We start from the raw sequence: 21,345 nt of genomic DNA on the forward strand, positions 1-21,345 counted from the left end.
TTCCAGGCTCCTCTGTTGATGGGGCGTGACTGCCGACGTCATGCTAAGCGACAGCTGGCTCCCCCCAGCTAGGAAGCGGGGAGCCGGCAGTCAATAGGAATGATGTCAACAGTTACACCCTGTCAGCAGAGTAGAACAGATGAGAAGCCACTGTGGAAGCTGCTGAATCGCCAGCAGGAGCAGTCTGTGACCACTCTGCGCTGGCAGAATTTGGCAGTTACCTGCCTGTTTAGTTCTGCTGGTCCATAGTCATGAAATGTAATAGTCCCATATAACCCCTTAGTGTTTTTCTATATCTATGAGAAAAGTGGTGAATAAAAAAGCAATCAGTAATTTGAAAATATCTTTATTTGTTATCCAAACATAAAAAAACACAGAAAATATTCTCTCTTTTTATGGAAAAGATATTTGAACAATGATTTCTATTTGTTAAAAAAAAAATGCCTCCCCAAAAATATTGCATATCCCCAAATTCTAATGCCGCTGCAGCCCTGCGTTGACTAGTGAGCGGGCACATGATGCGCAAGATCATCAGATCAGTGGATGGATGTTTTTCACTTTTAGTTTCATCGTGATGGTTTTAGTTTTGATTATTGCACCTATAAATGTCTCCAGCCCGAGACAGAAGCCAAAGGAATCCGGAATCGTAAGTGATATGCTTGAAGGTTCCGCAAAAATCTAGAAGAGTCCACACTGTGCCAGTTGGGTTATTGGCAGAGATACCATCCCTAAAAAAAAGAGAATCAGTGGTGATACAGATATGGAGCAGAGCAACACAGTTCAATATGTACACGGAAGAGAAATTCTAACGGGTTTCACGTCAATAACATGTATGAATTCTACAGAGCTCCCCTAGGATAAAACATATTTGTGAGACTAATGGACAACTTTATGGTCCTCTCCATCTTTCCTATTATCAGTGGAGGTCTGAACAGAAGTCTTATGTCCTCTATAAATGGGGCACAAGTGGTAAGAGTGGGAAGACCATTGTAAGCTCTTGGTGTTCTCTTATACTGTTTCGGCCTCTGTTATGTTCAAAAAGTTGTGAAAGTTTACTACAAAAAATAGGGTAGTGCCAAGTGACTAGAATGCTCCACATGGAAACATGATATGGTTCTCGGTGATATCAGTAAGTATCAATTTTAATGGATATCTGTACTCCTCAGAGAAAGAAGAATACAAATGGGGGAGAGGGGTGCAAATTGTATTGGCTTAGTACAGTAATAGAGTCAAGCACTCACCTTCTGAAAGCATTTCCAGCCTCGTTGACCCCATAGACAAATCCATCGGTGCTGACTTCCAACATGAGGAGTCTGCCATCAACCTGCAGCCATTGACTTCCTACACACGCATCAGGGCTCACATTTTGACGGAAAAAGATATTGTTGTCGCCGTTAACACCCCAGCAACCGGCAGAACCGCAGCTGTAATATTTCAGTTTTCCATCCACAGGGCTAAATGACACCAATGAAGCCTTTGAAGTTACACAACTCTGTTTCAAGCAATAAACGCTGTTGTCAGCGTTTACTCCAACCAGGAACTGATTACCACCGGCGTCCACCTGCTTCAAGAGTCCTGTAGATATCAAGAACGGAAAGAACACTTGTTACATACAGGATGCAAGACAACTATGGTTTCACACGTAAATTATTCCTCAAGCGTTGTCATCCTATGTTATTACACACAAATAAGACCCAATGACCTAAAGCTCTTGTCCTGTTGAGAAAACCCATTGTCACATACTTTATTAAGAAATGTTGTGGTTTAGAGGGGTCCTCCATTCAGAATCCCAATCTCTTGGCCATGGTGAAAAGTGGATTCAAAAAGTTTCTCTCGCTGTGTAAAACCTTGTCCAACATTACATACCCAACCTTCGGCTTCTTTTCTCTTTGACACTGGGTTTTAGTACAGATTACATAATTGAAAATACATGGACGGTCAGTCAAGATGACTGTTGGCCAACTAAGCATTCGGCAGACACCTATCTAGTAAGCATTGCCACTAGACACATAGACATCTTGACAATGTAATGTGGACACATCTCACCTGTTACAGACTGCCATTGATTGTTTTGAAGTTTGAAGACAACGCTGGCATTATTGACTCCCCAGACTCCAGCCGGTCCTACCGACACATGAATGAGCTGCCCAGGAACTTGTTGTAAGCTACTGGTCACCAAGAAGATGTTTCCGTCATTATTCACACCATACACTTGTCCAGCACCAGCATCAATCTGTTTTAGTTTTCCAGGTATTTCAGTACATTGAAAATCTGGAGACAAAAAAAGATCACAAAAAGTTCAATTAGTTTGTATGTTTACTCTCCTGTAGTGTGAACACGAGTTATCATTTAGACAAGTTTTTGGAACACAGACTAGGATGTCCAAGGTAAGACACATCTCCTAATTTCTTGACTGTTTGCTCACAACCTCCTTTCCCTCAATGGGCTGCAGCCACAGTCCACAAGATCAACCCTCAGGGACAAAATAATGACAGTGAGGTACAATAACACTTTTTGCGATCTGGTAATTGACCTTTAATTATGTTGGATGCAATAAAAGAAGACAATATCATTTAGCAAAACCCCCCCCCCATGAAATTCAAGAAAAATACATTAATAGATGGATCTCATCAGCTTGCAGCAACCACAAAAAGTTTGGTTGTTTCCCACATCAGAGCATTGACTGCTCAGATTGGAAGACCTCAACTGACCACTAGACTGCCCACCAAAATGGCCACTGGGCCAACCACTGGGTTGACCACTGGGCCAACCACCAGGCTTCCCGAGTTGAGATAACTGACTCAAATATGCCTTCTAAGCATTTAGCTCAGAGCGTCGGGCAGGGTCTTCAGATCTGAGCATGGTCAGTGATTCATGGACGGTACAATGGATAAAAACCCTAAAAGTGTCAGATGCAAACTTTTGACATCTATAGGACCTTTTTTTGGGGGCTGCAAACCATATAAATCAACAAGGATCTTATCCAAACTTATATATAGGAACTTTCTGGATATTACAGGCTACCAAGATCCGAAGGATCCATCTACAGTTGCCTACAAACTAGCTGGGGAAAGCCACAGCCAAAGGATCCCACCTGTATGGTGTTGAATATTATTTAGCTCTTGGTTAGCCCAACTGCATATATATGAACTTGTATATGGCTCCTATCCTCCACAAAAAAAAGTCCTTTCTCTATTATGGACTACCGGTCTAAATTACATAAACTATTAAATAACTAATCATATTTTTTTTAAATAAAAAAAGGATCATTAGTGCACATGTCATATAAATGGTCAGTACTCTTCTACATCAATGGGAGTCAGACATGGAGGTAGAGAAATGGTCAAAGGAGAAGAAGGTCTTACCGGCAGCAATATAAGAGGCTCCTGAGCAGAACAGGATCAGTCCGAGGATGAAGCTCATGGTGACTGGAGATGGAGTCAGGGAATGTCATAAGCTACAAACTCCATCCTATTTATACAGGACCCCGACTCCTCCTTACACTGCAACCACCTTACTAATGGTCAGAATTTCAGGGAAGGAGATAATGATCTGCTCCTTAACTGAGTCTGTGTTGATTTCTTGGTAAACATCATGAAGAATGGAAAAACGTATTTCTCTATCCATAGAACACCAGAATAAAGACCCATACACATTGATATTTTTTTAAATTAGTTTTATGTGTGTTTATTTGTGTAAGGGGCTTTGACTTTTTTTTTTAGAACTTCATAAAATTAGTATTTTATTTTGTACTCTATGATTTTTTTCATTTATTTTACAAATTATGTCATTTATTGAATGTTTTATGGAAATGCAAAAAAAGTTTAAAAAACTGCAACAAAGTTTTACCCTTAGAGGTTGAACTTTTTGGTGCAGTGTAAAAACTGAAATTAAAATCTGTAGAAGGAAACCTTCCTAAAATGGATTGCATTTGTTTGTAAAATAAATTCCTGAACCAATGAAAAACACATCAAGGTCAGACTAGCCTAATTAGAGTATCTAACATTCCCTGGTAAGTCTAGCTCCTGGCACAAAAATGGACCCCAATTTGGAGGTGACTTTGGAGCAATCACTGGCCAATAGACTCTATTTTTCTATGGGATGTTTCACAAATAATGATTAGATCTTATTGATGATATATCCTGTGTCCTGTGTATAGAATGTTCCCAAAAATTTTTTTTTAAAAACTAACCGAATAATTTCTAAATGAGTTCACAATTTCCCAAAATTTACGGATTCTACCAAATCCAAATGATTGGATATACAAGTCTTCTGAATCAAGTAAAAAGATGTCCACAGCCAGAACCATTCTGCTAGTTCTAAATTGCACTTGTAGGGAAAAAATATATATCATACTTACCTCCCTCCTCAGTTTCTCTTAGGAGCTTGCTGGGTTGCTAACATACCCACTTCCTCCATTTCGGCTCTGGTCTCCTCTTCACTCCACGTTGCTCTATGTAATCAAATGGTGAGGCACATATTATGAAATCAGAACATTCATAGAAACCTAACTGGTGCTGGAGGCATTGGTCAAGAGGAGACCAGAGTGTACAGTGAGTCTAAGGGTACCGTCACACAGTGCAATTTTGATCGCTACGACGGCACGATTCGTGACGTTCTAGCGATATCGTTACGATCTCGCAGTGTCTGACACGCTACTGCGATCAGGGACCCTGCTGAGAATCGTACGTCGTAGCAGATCGTTTGAAACTTTTTTTTTCGTCGCTGGATCTCCCACTGTCATCGCTGGATCGTTGTGTGTGACAGCGATCCAGCGATGCGTTCGCTGGTAACCAGGGTAAACATCGGGTTACTAAGTGCAGGGCCGCGCTTAGTAACCCGATGTTTACCGTGGTTACCAGCGTAAAAGTAAAAAAAAAAAAAAACGTACATACTCACCATCTGATGTCCGTCAGGTCCCTTGCCGTCCGCTTCCCGCTCTGTCTGCCGGCCGGAAAGTGAGAGCAGATCACAGGGGTGACGTCACTGCTGTGCTGTGCTCTCACTGTACGGCGGCACTCAGTCAGAGCAGGAAGCAGACGGCAAGGGACCTGACGGACATCAGATGGTGAGTATGTACGGTTTGTTTTTTTTAACTTTTATGCTGGTAACCACGGTAAACATCGGGTTACTAAGCGCGGCCCTGCGCTTAGTAACCCGATGTTTACCCTGGTTACCCGGGGACTTCGGCATCGCTCCAGCGCTGTGATTGCAAAGTGTGACCGCAGTCTACGACGCTGGAGGGATAATCATACGACGCTGCAACGTCACGAATCGTGCCGTCGTAGCGATCAAAATTGCACTGTGTGACAGTACCCTAAGTAAGCCATCACTGGAAGCATTGATAAAGAGGAGATGAGAGTGCAGATTGACACACTGGGTCTAAAGGTACCTTCACACTCAGCAACTTTACAACGAGAACGACAACGATCCGTGACGTTGCAGCATCCTGGATAGCGATCTCGTTGTGTTTGACACGCAGCAGCGATCTGGATCCCGCTGTGATATCGCTGGACGGAGCTAGAAGTCCAGAACTTTATTTGGTCGTCAGGTCGGCGTGTATTGTCGTGTTTGACAGCAAAAGCAACGATATCAGCAATGTTTTACATGGAGCTAACGACCTGTGAGAACGATAAGTGAGTCACCGTTACGTCACAGGATCGCTCCTACATCGTTCTGGAGCTGCTGTGTTTGACGTCTCTACAACGACATAAACAGCAACGCTGCAGCGATCGGCTCATTGTCTATATCGCTGCAGTGTCGCTGAGTGTGACGGTACCTTAAGAAAGCCATCGCTGGAGGCATTGGTGAAAAGGGGACCAGAGTGTGAAGCCATCGCTGGAGGCATTGGTGCAGAGGAGACCAGAGTGGGGAATGGGTTTAAGAAAGCAATCACTGGAAATATGGATGAAGAGGCTACCAAAGTATTGACTGGTTCTAAGAAAGCCATCACTGGAGACATTGGTGAAGAGGGGACCACAGTGCAGAATGGGACTAAGAAAGCCATCACTGGAGGCATTGGTGAAGAGGGGACCACAGTGCAGAATGGGACTAAGAAAGCCATCGCTGGAAGCATTGGTGAAGAGGAGACCAGAGGGAAGAGTGGGTCTAAGAAATCCATCGCTGAAGGCATTGTTGAGGAGGAGACTAGAGTGCGGAGTGGGTCTAAGAAAGCCATCACTGGAGGCATTGGTGAATAGGAGACCAGAGTGGGAAATGGGTTTAAAAAAGCAATCAATGGAGATATTGGAGAAGAGGATACCAAAATATGGACTGGTTCTAAGAAAGCCATCACTGGAGACTTTGGTGAAGAGAATATCAAAATATGGACTGGTTCTAAGAAAGTCATCACTGGAGGCATTAATGAAGAGGGGACCAAAGTGCAAGAGTGACCAACTGGGTCTAAGAAAACCATCGTGGAGGTGAACATGAAACCAGAATGCATAGTGTATCTAAGAAAGCCATCACTGGAGGCATTTGTGAAGAGGAGACCAGAGTATGGAGTGGGTCTTAGAAAGCCATAGGAGAAATGGCGGAAGAGACAAATGAGGGAATGGTGATTATGATAGTTTATTGTCTTTTAAGCCCTTTCCTGGTCCATTCATTTATTAATCTTCGCGGTCGGAAGACTTCAGAACATAATAAACAATTTTTTTTGCTATTAGGGCAATTTCAGTTGTATTGAATAAATTTGATGCATATTAAATTTCCTAGTTGAATCATGAAAGAATTCTATGAATTAAAATTTTGGCAGATTTGAACATCTCTAATTACAATTATGAAATAAAAGTGACCATGCAGGAGTTCTGTGCCAATGAATGTTCGTGCCTGACGCAGGTGTAATAAAAGCCCTAAGGGTACGTGTCCACGGTCAGTAAACACTGCATGTTTGACGCTGTGCAGAGCTGCAGCGTCAAATACGCAGCATCCAGATGTTCCAGCATAGTGGAGGGGATTTTATGAAATCCCGTGTCAACTATGCGTGGAAACACGCATCCGGCTTTACTGCGACTCCGGACATGATGCGCGTCTTTTCAGATCGCATCATGTCCGTTTACCTTGCGGGGACGCTGCGTCCCCGCAAGGCATAACACAGGGCCCTATGGCGAGGGGTGCGATGATGCCGGATGTGTACAATGAACACATCCGGCATCATCGCGTCCCAGAAGGGGGCGGGGCTTAGCACCGAGTGGCTTTGCCGCTTCGACGATACCGCCGGCCATCCTGAACGTGGACACGCACCCTTAGGTCTGCAATCCTTGTATATAGATTTGGCTCTAATGGGCTGTCTTTCAGCATTATGTTATTATGTGTGATTTCATGGTCAAGTCCTTAGCGGAATAAGGAAAAAAATACTGTATATGAAAAAGTTAAAATAAATATTTTAAAATATAAAAAAGCCTCTTCATAATTAAAAAAAAATCTAAATCAATAAAGAAAAAATGTATGAAATAGATATCAGTGACCGTTGATTTAAACTCTAAAACTTTAACCAATTATTAGAAAATAGAAGAGTTCCGACCATCAGAACTTGCTCACCCAAAATTGAAAAACGTTTGGTATTGACAAAATAATCGCAGTAAAAACAAAATGCAAAAAAACCCCTAACATTGTAGAATTGCTGTTTTTCTAAAGTCCCCTAAAAAATAAAAATGTAAAATGTTTTCGATCTCTAATGGGCCTAATTCATCATTTGCTTTTTTTTTATGAATCACTTTTCTTTTTTTATCTTGTAGTATTCAATGAAATTTTTGGACCAAATTCTTCAAAATAGTTCATGTGGTTAATTATTATTGTAGAATATATATATATATATATATATATATATATATATATATATATATATATATATGTAGCCAAAAAGACAAAAAATCAGGCGGCACTGTCTTATTGTATTCTGGCTCCTCAGTGGAGATCAAGAACATATGTCCTACTATGCCATATTTTAGAAGACTTCAGGTGCTCCTTCAAGGAAAACAGTCACTTAATCCAAAATATCTTGTAAGAACGAATAATGAGGGCACTCACCCGTCTTCATTAAAATTATTCCTTTATTTGCGAAAATACATCCAGAGAACCAATATGGCCGGGGGAGAGAGAGGGGGCCTCAGCCCGTGTGAGCAGAGGAGAACGACGACGGCCGTTTCGCGCGGTCCTGCGCTTCTACGGGACCCGTAGAAGCGCAGGACCGCGCGAAACGGCCGTTCTCTGGTTCTCTGGATGTATTTTCGCAAATAAAGGAATAATTTTAATGAAGACGGGTGAGTGCCCTCATTATTCGTTCTTACAAGATATTATAGATATATATATATATATACAGTATATAGATTTGTTTTTACTTTTTTGCACTACTTTTTTTAAAGAATAAAAAGTTGTCTGTAAAGCTAAAACGCCACAAAATTTGTGCAAAAATTACCAACATAACTAAAATCACTCCATGGGAGAGGTTTGCGCAAAACATTTAGGACCTTTTTTAAAATTTTTAAACTAGACACAAACATCTGGAACACAAAATTTACGTCGACAATTGAAACCTTAAAAAACCCCAAATAAGCAAATGCTTCAGAAAATAGCAATTTTGCTTTTTTTTTTTCCGGAAGTTTCTTTTTGTGCATTTTTTTCTGGCGCATCTTGAAGCAATTTAAATTTTTGTTTTACTTTTTTTAAGTACATTAAGCAATGAGTAAAGCTCATTTTTTTAAGGCAAACAAAGCTTTTTGTGAAAACATCAGACAAAAGAAAACTTTCTCTATTATCCATCAATGTTGACCCCACAACAAACTTTATTTTTCACATACGTGATATACTGATTGATAAAACTGGATAAATCCAACTTTTTCACCAGATTCTGTTTTTTTTGCTTTATTGATAAGATATAATGATGCATTTTATCTCTTGGAAGGGATCAATGTAGGAGTCACCGAAGTGTTTGTAGAGGGATGTCATCCATCTCTCTTGCCTTTTGTTCCTTACCTGATAAGATGACTTTAGAAGTTATTATCTCAGGGGCAAATATTTAAAACCTTCTTATTGTTGACCTTACAGTATTCCTCCTAATCTGTCATCTGGGCAGCTTTGCCTCTGGATATTGCTCTTCTATCCCACCTTGATGTGAAGGTCCATCCTTGAAAGCACACAATCCATTAGGCTACGTTCACATTAGCGTTAAGCTAATGTGCGTCGGGTTTGCGTCGGCGACGCAGCGGCGACGCATGCGTCATGCGCCCCCTATACTTAACATGGGGGACGCATGCGTTTTTTTGTGTTGCGTTGTGCCACACATGCGTCTTTTTTGCCGCAAGCGTCGGACCAAAAAAACGCAGCAAGTTGCATTTTTCTTGCGTCCGATTTTCGGCAAAAAACGACGCATGCGTCGCAAAACGCAGCGTTTTTGCGTGCGTTTTGCCGCGTTTTTGCGTGCGTTGTGCGTTGCGTCGCCGACGCAGCGGCGCACAACGCTAGTGTGAACTTAGCCTTAGTGAGGTCAGATGTCACACATGGATGATGCATTTCGAACCACCCTGGATAAGCTGTGATTAAGAACCAGTTTGCTTTGAAGCTTGTCATCCATGTGATTTTATTCACCCCCTCCTTCATTTTTCTATTATGTTTTTAAAGTTTTTGGAATAATTGTGAAATGTTAATCCTTCATTGGGATTGCTGGATTTACATATTCTGTATGTGACATCCCAATCCCTCCTTAAACAGGGGTCTACAGAACCAAACCTTGAGGGCCATCAACTCAATTGGGTCCACAAGTTCAGTTTTTGTTGACCCATGGAATATCCTTAATTTGTACAGTTACATCCCTGGTACAAAATGCTCCTCTGAATTAGACCTTACCGGTACGAATATTTATATCCAATCTAACCATATTTAATGAATGCTCGTTGGTCATTAATGAGCAAAAAATTTAAAGTGAACCAGCTTTTCCCATTCTATACTAAAGCCACCAAGTTTAATGCCTCTTTTACCAAGGTTCTTCAACCTGTATAAAAGCCCCAAACTCCCTCTGCATATCCCCGAAAAATACATTTTAGAATTTAACCATAAGGCACGGTCCGATGGGCATCGCTGGTCTTGCTCGGCGTCTACTTTACCGGCGCAAACAGCTTCCTCCTGCCTTGACTGATGTAGATGATACCATGCACACAATGCCATCAATCTCCCTTCTGCATAGTAAAGCACAGACCTGCGCAGGTGCACGTTGCCCTACCCTGTAATGTGCTTGTGCCCAGGAGAGGACAGAGAAAGCGCCGATGGCCCGGAAAAGCCAGCGCTTCGACGTTACAGCACTTTGCTCTTCCTTAGCTAGGCAAAGTGAAACGTGCCTCCGCAGGTCTGTACCTCAACTGTGCGGAAGGCAGATTGGCGTCGCTGTATGGATGATGTAGGATGCGTCATCCACATCAACCAAGGCTGGGGAACGGCGACTGTAGGGACAGAGGAGGCGCCAAGGAAGACCAACAAAGCCCATCGGAACGGACCTCGCCATATGGTGGAATTATAAAGAGTATTATTTGGATATGACTGACAGCTGAGCCTGTCCTTATTGGGAAGTTTGGCCAACATTAATTAATGGGCGGCTTTGATAGGACAACTTGACCTAACACAAGCACATTCTCCGGATCACCGGAGCCGAACTTGTGTTCTGTTTTATTCAAAGACCAATGTTCCTGGACTCATCTTTTACAATTTTTCTATTTTTGACTTGACATTTATTGCACCAAATTCATCAAAATGGCTAGTTTCGTTCAAGAATTTGGCGCAAAGTCAAAAATGGGCTTTTTTTCTGCTGTTACTTATCATTGTTTTGCAACTTTTAAAGCACTTTATTTTGAAAATGTTGCAACTTTTTGATCTAAATGAGGAAAGTCTCCCCAGGCCTGGGGAACTGGAGGGGAGTTGAGTCAAATTTTGCCACTTTTTAAAAATCACAATTGATTAATCAGCTGAAAAATCTCTGGAATTGCTAAACTCTGGCTACAAAGTGAAAAAATTAAGAAACAGGTAGGCACATGTAAAATAGATTTTTTTTAAAAAAAGCTCAATAAAAATAATGAATTGTGAGCAAAAAAAGGTTCAAAATATACAAAACTAGAAGAAAATCAGCAGCAATGGCAATGATGAATCAATTCAAAACCCAAATGTTTTACTTTCTAAAACTTCCTGACGTCAACCTATGATTTTTTGCAATGTACATGGCCACCAACTGGAACTAGTACAATGCGGTCCATGTATGAACTGATATGTGGAGACTCAGGTCATGCAGACAACAAAGGAAAGCTGCACATGGAGATTGAAAAGATAATGATGTTGATGTTGGGTAGTAGAAGACAAAGGTGATCTGATAAGGGACTCATCACAAGAGACACTTTGGAGATAACCACATTTCTGTCCCATTCATGTAATTTCTCTGTGTCTGCTGTCACATATCTAAAGGCCCCATCACACTTAAGGTACCGTCACACTAGGCGATATCGCCAGCGATCCGTGACGTTGCAGCGACCTGGATAGCGATATCGCTGTATTTGACACGCAGCAGCGATCTGGATCCCGCTGTGAAATTGCTGGTCGCTGCTAGAAGGTCTGCACTTTATTTGGTCGCTAGGTCGCCGTGTATCGCCGTGTTTGACAGCAAAAGCAAGGATACCAGCGATATTTTACACTGGTAACCAGGGTAAACATCGGGTTACTAAGCGCAGGGCCCCGCTTAGTAACCCGATGTTTACCCTGGTTACCAGCGTAAAAGTTAAAAAAACAAACAGCATATACTCACCAGCGCGTCCCCCAGCCTCTGCTTCCTGACACTGACTGAGAGCCGGCCCTAAACTGAAAGTGAAAGCACAGCGGTGACGTCACCGCTGTGCTGTTAGGGCCGGAGCTCAGTCAGTGTCAGGAAGCAGAAGCTGGGGGACGCGCAGGTGAGCATGTACTGTTTGTTTTTTTAACTTTTACGCTGGTAACCAGGGTAAACATCGGGTTACTAAGCGCGGCCCTGCGCTTAGCAACCCGATGCTTACCCTGGTTACCCGGGGACCTCGGCATCGTTGGTCTGTGGAGAGCGGTCTGTGTGACAGCTCTCCAGCGTCCAAACAGCGACGCTGCAGCGATCGGTATCGCTGTCGCTATCGCTGCAGCGTCGCTTAATGTGACGGTACCTTAAGCGACGCTAAAGCGATTCCGACAACGATACGACCTGTCAGGGATCGTTGCTGCGTCGCTATGTGGTCGCTGGTGAGATGTCAAACAGTGAGATCTTCCCAATGACGCAGCAGCGATGCGGTGACCTGTAGCGACCTGTACAACGATTGACGTGATGACGATTCAGACCTCGATGAGGGACTGAGTCATCAATGAGGTCGTTGGTAAGGTGTCAAACACAGCGATGTGTGCTACCCAGCGGGACCTCAACGATCAAAAAAAGGTCCAGGCCATTCCGACACGACCAGCGATCTCACAGCAGGGGCCTGGTCGCTGCTACGTGTCAAACATAGCGAGATCGCTACTGAGGTCGCTGTTGCGTCACATAACTTGTGACTCAGCAGCGATCTCGATAGCGACCTCGCTTAGTGTGATGGGGGCTTAATGATGTCTGTGTGGTAAAATACCTTGAAAAACATGAAAAAAAGGGAATGTGATGAGGGCACAGGTAAAATGAAGGTCAAAAACCAGCAGATAAATGCAAAAGAGATAAGGTTCTGATCATAAGTCCAATTGTTATTTCCATTTTTGGATCATAAAAACGGAAACACAATGATCAGACACCAGATTCGGGTAAAGAAGTCTACAGGCCAGATCTGAGTAAAGGGGTTGAGAGATCAGATCCTAAATAAATTAGCCAAGCGACTAAATCTGAGTAAAGGAATAGAGAGACCAGATCTGAGTAAAGTAGTCAGGAGGCCAGATCTGGGTAAATGAGCCGAGAGACCAGATCCGAATAAAGGAACCAAGAGACCAGATCCAAATAAAGGAGCTAAGAGACCAGATCTGAGTAGAGTAGTCAGGAGGCAAGATCTGGGTAAAGGAGCTGAAAGATCAGATCTGAATAAAGGAGTGTAGAGACCAGATCTGAGTAAAGTAGTCAGGAGGCCAGATCCGGGTAAAGGAGTCGAGAGACCAGATCCGAGTAAAGAAATCGAGAGACAAGATCTGAGTAAAGGAGTTGAGAGACCAGATGCAAGTAAAGGAGTCGAGTGGCCAGATCTGAGTACAGGATCTGACAGACCAGATCTGGGAAAATGAGTCAAGAGGCCAGATCTGAGTAAAGGAGTCGAGAGACCAGATCCGGGAAAATGAGTCGAGAGGCCAGATCTGAGTAAAGGAGCCGAGAGACCAGATCCAGGTAAAGGAGTCTAGAGACTAGATCCAGGTAAAAGAATCGAGAGACCAAATCCGGGTAAAGGAATCGAGAGAACAGATCCGGGTAAAGGAGTCAAGAGACCAGAATCTGAGTAAAGAAATTGAGAGGCCAGATTCAGGTAAAGGAGTCAAGAGACCAGATCCAAGTAAAAGGGTCGAGAGACCAGATCAGGGTAAAAGGGTCGAGAGGCCAGATCAGAGTAAAAGAGCCAAGAGACCAGATCTGGGTAAAATAATTTAGAGACCAAATCCATGGAAAAGGAATCGAGAGAACAGATCTGAGTAAAGAAATTGAGAGACCAGATTCAGGTAAAGGAGTTGAAAGACCAGATCCGAGTAAAGGAGTCGAGATGCCAGATCCAAGTACAGGATCTGGCAGACCTAAGGTTTATCCAAAAGAACACAAATAAGGACCATATGGAACCTGTCATGTGCAAAAATGCTATTTACCTGCAGGCAGGGCTGCCACTAGAAATTTCAGGGCCCCATACTGGCAAATTTTTCGGGGCCTCCTTGAGACTCCGCCCAGGCTCCACCCCAGCCCCGCCTCCACCCCTCAAACTGTCCACAATCCCACCGCTCTCTCTTGGAAAAACTCCACTTCTCATCTATCGCACTTTAACAGTTCCCATCACCAGATCACACATATAGCCGGCAGCTTTTGTTTTGGCCAAAAGTTTTTTTAAGCCGCCACCATAACACGGTAGACACTTTTGGCCAGGCCCTACTCTGCTGTAACCTATTAAATATTTGTTAAAATATGAAATACAATTTAGGTATATTTTTATTTATTTTTCAATTTTTAAAATGAACAATAATCTCACATACAAGGAACAAATACCACCACACCATGTCAAGACCACATATTACCACCAGTGACCGAATAATATCACATACAAAGAACAAATACCACCGCACCATGACCAGACCACATATTACCACCACAAAGTGACCAAATAGCACATACAAGGGACAAATACCGCAACACCATGTCCAGACCACATATTACCACCATATAGTGACTGAATACTACAATACTGATAAGTAATTTAAAAAAACACAATACTATCACCATAAGTGCCACTATACACAGGAGATCTGTACTTAGTATGCAGTGTCTGCATACAGGTAATACAGTGATCACTGGTGATATTATACACTGGACCTCTGTATATAGTATACAGTGTATAGTGTCAGTGACTCGCCAGTGACGTCTGTAGGTGAAGTCCTTCATCTTTCAACTTTCATCCAGCACAGACCGTCGTCACTTCTTCCAGTCAGGGTCTAGTCTCTGCAGGAAATAACACAGTTATCTCGAGCTCCGCTTGTAGAACACATTACTTAATTTTTCCCAACTTCTACGTTACACCACATGAAGAAAAAAAGGCAACATAGTATCACTCTACACAGTAACAGGACCGCCCCCCCATTTAAAACAGTATCCTCAAAAAATAAAATAAATACGTCCCTGCAGTAATAATATCCCTTTAATTAGCCCCTATGGTAACAATATTCCCCATCCTGGCTCTCGTGTGTCTCATTTCTGGCTCCAGCCAAATGTTCGCCCATCCTGCCCTCATGAGTATCCATTCTGCCCCATATGATCTCCCCATCCTGCCCCATCTGTCTCCATCGTATCCATCCTGCCCCATGATCCTGCACGATCTTTCTCCAATCCTGCCCCCAGTGTCTCCAATCATGCTCCCATGTCTTTCATCCTGCCCCGTATCTCCATTCTGCCCCGTATCTCCAATCATGCCCATACCTCCATTCTGCCCCCAGTGTCTCCAGCATTCTGCCCCCAGTGTCTCCAGCATTCTGCCTGTTATGGACCTGGTGGTTAGGAGCACCTGGAATGACCTGATAGTCAAACTGCCAAAACAGAGCGAGCTCTGGGAAGTGGGAGCTCTGCTGACCGCAACCCTAATCCTATTATCACACACACTAGAATTAGCCGTGGATCGTGCCTGACTCTGCCTAGACGACTCTTCACAGCCTGAGAGGTAACTACCCCTAAAGAGAAATATAGCCTCACCTTGCCTCAGAGAAATTCCCCAAAGGAAAAGGGCAGCCCCCACATATATTGACTGTGAGTTAAGAGGAAGGCACAAACACAGGAATGAGACAGGTTTCAGCAAAGGAGGCCAGACTTACTAACTAGACAGAAGATAGATAAAGGGATCTTTGCGGTCAGCACAAAAAACTACAAAAAGCCACGCAGAGTGAGCAAAAAAACCCCGCACCGACTCACGGTGCGGTGGTGCCTCTCTACAACCCAGAGCTTCCAGCTAGCGGGACAATATCATGATAGCCGGCTGGACAGAAACTTAGCAGGTACTCAGAAATATATTCAGCACACAAATGAACAACAAATGAGCTTAGCAGGGACTTAGCTTCTGTTGAAGTAGACAGGTCATCAGGAGATCCAAGTGAGATCTGAACCAGTACTGATACATTGACAGCTGGCATCAAGTAACGATCTGAGCAGAGTTAAATAGAGGAACCAGCCCAGTCCTAAACGATGCAGCTGAGGAAGCCACTTCAAGACCAGCAGCTCCACTTTGAGCCACCAGAGGGAACCCACGGACAGAACTCACAGAAATACCATTCCTGACCACAGGAGGGAGTTCGAGAACAGAGTTCACAACAGTACCCCCCCCCCTTGAGGAGGGGTCACCGAACCCTCACCAGAACCCCCCGGCTGATCAGGACGAGCCAAATGAAAGGCACGAACCAAATCGGCAGCATGGACATCGGAGGCAAGAACCCAGGAATTATCCTCCTGACCATAGCCCTTCCATTTGACCAGATACTGAAGTTTCCGTCTCGAGATACGAGAATCTAAAATCTTCTCCACCACATACTCCAATTCTCCCTCGACCAACACCGGAGCAGGAGGGTCAACGGAAGGAACCCAGGAATTATCCTCCTGACCATAGCCCTTCCATTTGACCAGATACTGAAGTTTCCGTCTCGAGATACGAGAATCTAAAATCTTCTCCACCACATACTCCAATTCTCCCTTGACCAACACCGGAGCAGGAGGGTCAATGGAAGGAACCATAGGCGCCACATATCTCTGCAACAACGACCTATGGAACACATTATGGATGGCAAAAGAAGCTGGAAGGTCCAAACGAAATGACACAGGATTGAGGATTTCAGAAATCTTATAAGGCCCAATAAAACGAGGCTTAAACTTAGGAGAAGAAACCTTCATAGGAACATAACGAGATGACAACCAAACCAGATCCCCAACATGAAGTCGAGGACCAACATGGCAGTTAGCGAAACGTTGAGCCTTCTCCTGTGACAATGTCAAATTGTCCACTACATGAGTCCAAATTTGCTGCAACCTGTCCACCACAGAATCCACACCAGGACAGTCCGAAGGCTCAACCTGCCCTGAAGAGACACGAGGATGGAAACCAGAATTACAATAAAAAGCTGAAACCAAAGTAGCCGAACTGGCCCGATTATTAAGGGTGAACTCAGCCAATGGCAAGAAGGTCACCCAATCATCCTGATCAGCAGAAACAAAGCATCTCAGATAGGTCTCCATAGTCTGATTGGTTCGTTCAGTTTGGCCATTTGTCTGAGGATGGAAAGCCGAAGAAAAAGACAAATCAATGCCCATCTTAGCACAAAAGGACCGCCAAAACCTTGAAACAAACTGGGAACCTCTGTCCGACACAATGTTCTCCGGAATGCCATGCAAACGAACCACATGCTGGAAGAACAACGGAACCAAATCAGAGGATGAAGGCAACTTAGGCAAGGGTACCAAATGGACCATCTTAGAGAAGCGATCACAAACTACCCAGATGACCGACATCCTTTGAGAGACAGGGAGATCTGAAATAAAATCCATGGAAACATGCGTCCAGGGCCTCTTCGGGACCGGCAAGGGCAAAAGTAACCCACTGACACGAGAACAGCAGGGCTTCGCCCGAGCACAAGTCCCACAGGACTGCACAAAAGAACGCACATCCCGCGACAAGGAAGGCCACCAAAAGGACCTAGCCACCAAATCTCTGGTACCAAAAATTCCAGGATGACCAGCGAACACCGAACAATGAACCTCCGAGATAACCCTACTAGTCCATCTATCAGGGACAAACAGTCTCTCTGCAGGACAGCGGTCAGATCTATCCGCCTGAAACTCCTGTAGAACCCGCCGCAAATCAGGGGAGATGGCAGACAAAATTACCCCCTCTTTGAGAATACCAGCCGGCTCAGAAACTCCCGGAGAATCAGGCACAAAACTCCTTGAAAGGGCATCAGCCTTCACATTCTTAGAACCCGGAAGGTATGAAACCACGAAATCGAAACAGGAGAAAAACAGCGACCATAGAGCCTGTCTAGGGTTCAACCGCTTGGCAGACTCGAGATAAGTCAGATTCTTGTGATCCGTCAAGACCACCACGCGATGCTTGGCGCCCTCAAGCCAATGTCGCCACTCCTCGAATGCCCACTTCATGGCCAACAACTCCCGATTGCCCACATCATAATTACGCTCAGCAGGCGAAAACTTTCTCGAAAAGAAAGCACATGGCTTCATCACAGAGCCATCAGAACTCCTCTGAGACAAAACAGCCCCTGCTCCAATCTCAGAAGCATCAACCTCGACCTGAAAAGGGAGCAAAACATCTGGCTGACACAACACAGGGGCCGAAGAAAAACGACGTTTCAGCTCCTGAAACGCCTCAACGGCCGCAGAGGACCAATTCACCACATCAGCACCTTTCTTGGTCAAATCAGTCAGTGGTTTGACAACACTAGAAAAATTAGCGATAAAGCGACGGTAAAAATTCGCAAAGCCCAGGAATTTCTGAAGGCTCTTTACAGATGTAGGCTGAGTCCAATCATAAATGGCCTGGACTTTAACTGGATCCATCTCGATAGTAGAAGGGGAAAAAATGAAGCCCAAAGAGGAAACCTTCTGAACTCCGAAGAGACACTTAGACCCCTTCACAAACAAGGAATTAGCACAAAGGACTTGGAACACCATTCTGACCTGCTTCACATGAGACTCCCAATCATCCGAAAAGACCAAAATATCATCCAAATATACTATCATGAATCTATCCAGATACTTTCAGAAGATGTCATGCATAAAGGACTGGAATACAGATGGCGCATTAGAAAGCCCGAATGGCATCACCAGATACTCAAAATGGCCCTCGGGCGTATTAAACGCGATTTTCCATTCATCGCCCCGCTTAATACGCACAAGATTATATGCTCCTCGAAGATCTATCTTGGTAAACCAACTAGCCCCCTTAATCCGAGCAAACAAATCAGACAATAGAGGCAAAGGGTACTGAAATTTGACCGTGATTTTATTAAGAAGGCGGTAATCTATACAAGGTCTCAGAGAACCATCCCTCTTGGCCACAAAAAAGAACCCTGCTCCTAACGGTGATGACGACGGGCGAATATGCCCTTTCTCCAAGGACTCCTTTATATAGCTCCGCATGGCGGCATGTTCTGGCACAGATAAATTGAAAAGTCGGCCTTTAGGAAACTTACTACCAGGAATCAAATTAATAGCACAATCACAATCCCTATGAGGAGGCAGGGCACTGGACTTGGGCTCATCAAATACATCCTGGTAATCCGACAAAAACTCAGGTACTTCAGAAGGAGTGGAAGAAGAAATTGACAACGCTGGAACATCACCATGGGCCCCTTGACAACCCCAACTGGACACAGACATTGATTTCCAGTCCAATACTGGATTATGGACCTGTAGCCATGGCAAACCCAACACGACCACATCATGCAAATTATGCAACACCAAAAAGCGAATATCTTCCCGATGTGCAGGAGCCATGCACATGGTCAACTGGGTCCAGTACTGAGGCTTATTCTTGGCCAAAGGCGTAGCATCAATTCCCCTTAATGGAATAGGATGCTGCAAGGGCTCCAAGAAAAAAACACAGCGCCTGGCATACTCTAAGTCCATCAAATTCAGGGCTGCGCCTGAATCCACAAACGCCATAGCAGAGTAGGATGGCAAAGAGCAAATCAAAGTAACGGACAAAAGAAATTTAGGCTGTATAGTACCAATGGTGACAGACCTAGCGGACCGCTTAGTGCGCTTAGGACAATCAGAGATAGCATGAGTGGAGTCACCACAGTAAAAACACAGCCCATTCTGACGTCTGTGTTCTTGCCGTTCAGCTCTGGTCAAAGTCCTATCACATTGCATAGGCTCAGGCCTCTGCTCAGAGGACACCGCCATATGGTGCACAACTTTCCGCTCCTGCAAACGCCGATCGATCTGAATAGCCAAGGACATCGATTCATTCAGACCAGCAGACCCCACCATAACATCCTTAAGGCCCTCAGAAAGACCCTTTCTGAAAATTGCTGCCAGGGCACACTCATTCCACTGAGTAAGCACAGACCACTTTCTAAACTTCTGACAATACATTTCAGCATCATCCTGACCCTGACATAGAGCCAGCAAGATTTTCTCTGCTTGATCCACAGAATTTGGTTCGTCATAGAGCAATCCAAGCGCCAGAAAAAACGCATCTACATTAAGCAATGCAGGATCTCCTGGCGCAAGGGAGAATGCCCAGTCTTGAGGGTCACCACGCAACAAGGAAATAATGATTTTTACTTGCTGACTAGGGTCACCAGAGGAGCGAGGTTTCAGAGCAAGAAACAGTTTACAATTATTCTTGAAATTCAGAAACTTAGATCTATCCCCAGAAAACAATTCAGGAATTGGGATTTTAGGCTGTAACATAGGATTCTGAACTACATAATCCTGAATGCTTTGTACCCTTGCAGTGAGATGATCCACACAAGAGGACAGACCTTGAATGTCCATATCTACACCTGAGTCCTGAACCACCCAGAGGTTTAGGGGAAAAGAAAGGCAAAACACACTACAGAAAAAAAAAATGGTCTCAGAACTTCTCTTATCCCTCTATTGAGATGCATTAACACTTTGTGGCCAGCTGTACTGTTATGGACCTGGTGGTTAAGAGCACCTGGAATGACCTGATAGTCAAACTGCCAAAATAGAGCTGCAGCGCCCCAGAGTCCTGGTCGTTGCAGTACTGATGCTCCGCCGCTAAGGGGGGCTATGGTACGTCTGATGGCACTGAAGGAGTTCACCTGACCAGGTATCACAGACACCAATACACTTCACAGTCTGGCCTCCAGGGGGAGCTAAGGGTACTATGTATTAGGCCACTCCTCACAATCTGGTAAAACTGGGGGTTGGATAGGAAGTTAGAGAGAAAGCTGACTGGGGATCGAACAGGCAACATCCCGTGGCAGGGGGTGTTGCGGGGAGAGACTCAGGGGGGTCCCTGTCAGGGGTGGGATCCTGACAGAGGCCTAGCGAACAGAGAGAATGTTACGGGACCGCGCCTGCACTAGATAGCGGCGGTGCCCTAAGAAAGGACAAGAAGCGAGGTTTATTGTGCTGAGTGAGAAACGAGATCAACGCAACAGAGAAATACCAGTAGGAGTCGTGCTGTAAGACGAGGCAACATCCTACTGAGGCGCGTAGCCGGTGTCCGGAATGCCGAGGAAGTACTAGGCTCCAAGCAATACTTCAAACCTACGGCAGGACAGTCAGCTATAGGCGGGCTGTCTCACACAAATCACCTACGAAGACATAGGGGGGCAACAACAGGAGAAGGGCGACACTAGAGTCCAGGAAGAACTCCGAGCCTACCCGTCATACGGGTGCGTCCTAGCCATATCATCTGGGGGACGAAGAAGAACATCAGAATCGAGTTGTGAGGGAACACGAGAAACAGACACAACAGTTGTGGGGACTATCCCGTAAGCCATACCTCCCAACCGTCCCGATTTCAGCGTGACAGTCCCGCTTTGGCACCGGGGTCCCGCTGTCCCGCTTCGGGCATTTAAAATCCCGAATTTGCGGCCGCCGGTGAAGCCCCGCCCACTTCCGGGACGTAGAGAGAGCCCGATTAGGTTTGTGGCTGTTTTTTT

At 44.5% G+C, this 21,345-nt stretch overlaps 1 protein-coding gene across 2 annotated transcripts in view; it reads right to left on the minus strand.

Moving 5' to 3' along the window:
* Positions 1 to 330: 330 nt before the first annotated feature.
* Positions 331 to 21,345, minus strand: part of LOC143770375 (fish-egg lectin-like) — a 135,304-nt gene continuing 114,289 nt past the window's right edge. Inside the window, exons 1-4 of one of the 2 annotated variants that reach the window (XM_077259975.1) lie at positions 3,366 to 3,455; positions 2,047 to 2,271; positions 1,242 to 1,575; positions 331 to 728 (exon numbers count right to left, since the gene is read on the minus strand). In XM_077259975.1, coding sequence (XP_077116090.1) covers positions 581 to 728; positions 1,242 to 1,575; positions 2,047 to 2,271; positions 3,366 to 3,423 — 765 coding nt within the window. In that variant the 5' untranslated portion in view covers positions 3,424 to 3,455 and the 3' untranslated portion in view covers positions 331 to 580. Of the gene's footprint in view, positions 729 to 1,241; positions 1,576 to 2,046; positions 2,272 to 3,365; positions 3,456 to 21,345 lie in introns of those variants that run through there. The other variant, XM_077259976.1, reaches the window with a different exon arrangement.

Source organism: Ranitomeya variabilis, chromosome 4 (assembly GCF_051348905.1).
Source record: "Ranitomeya variabilis isolate aRanVar5 chromosome 4, aRanVar5.hap1, whole genome shotgun sequence".
Taxonomy (NCBI): Eukaryota; Metazoa; Chordata; class Amphibia; order Anura; family Dendrobatidae; genus Ranitomeya; species Ranitomeya variabilis.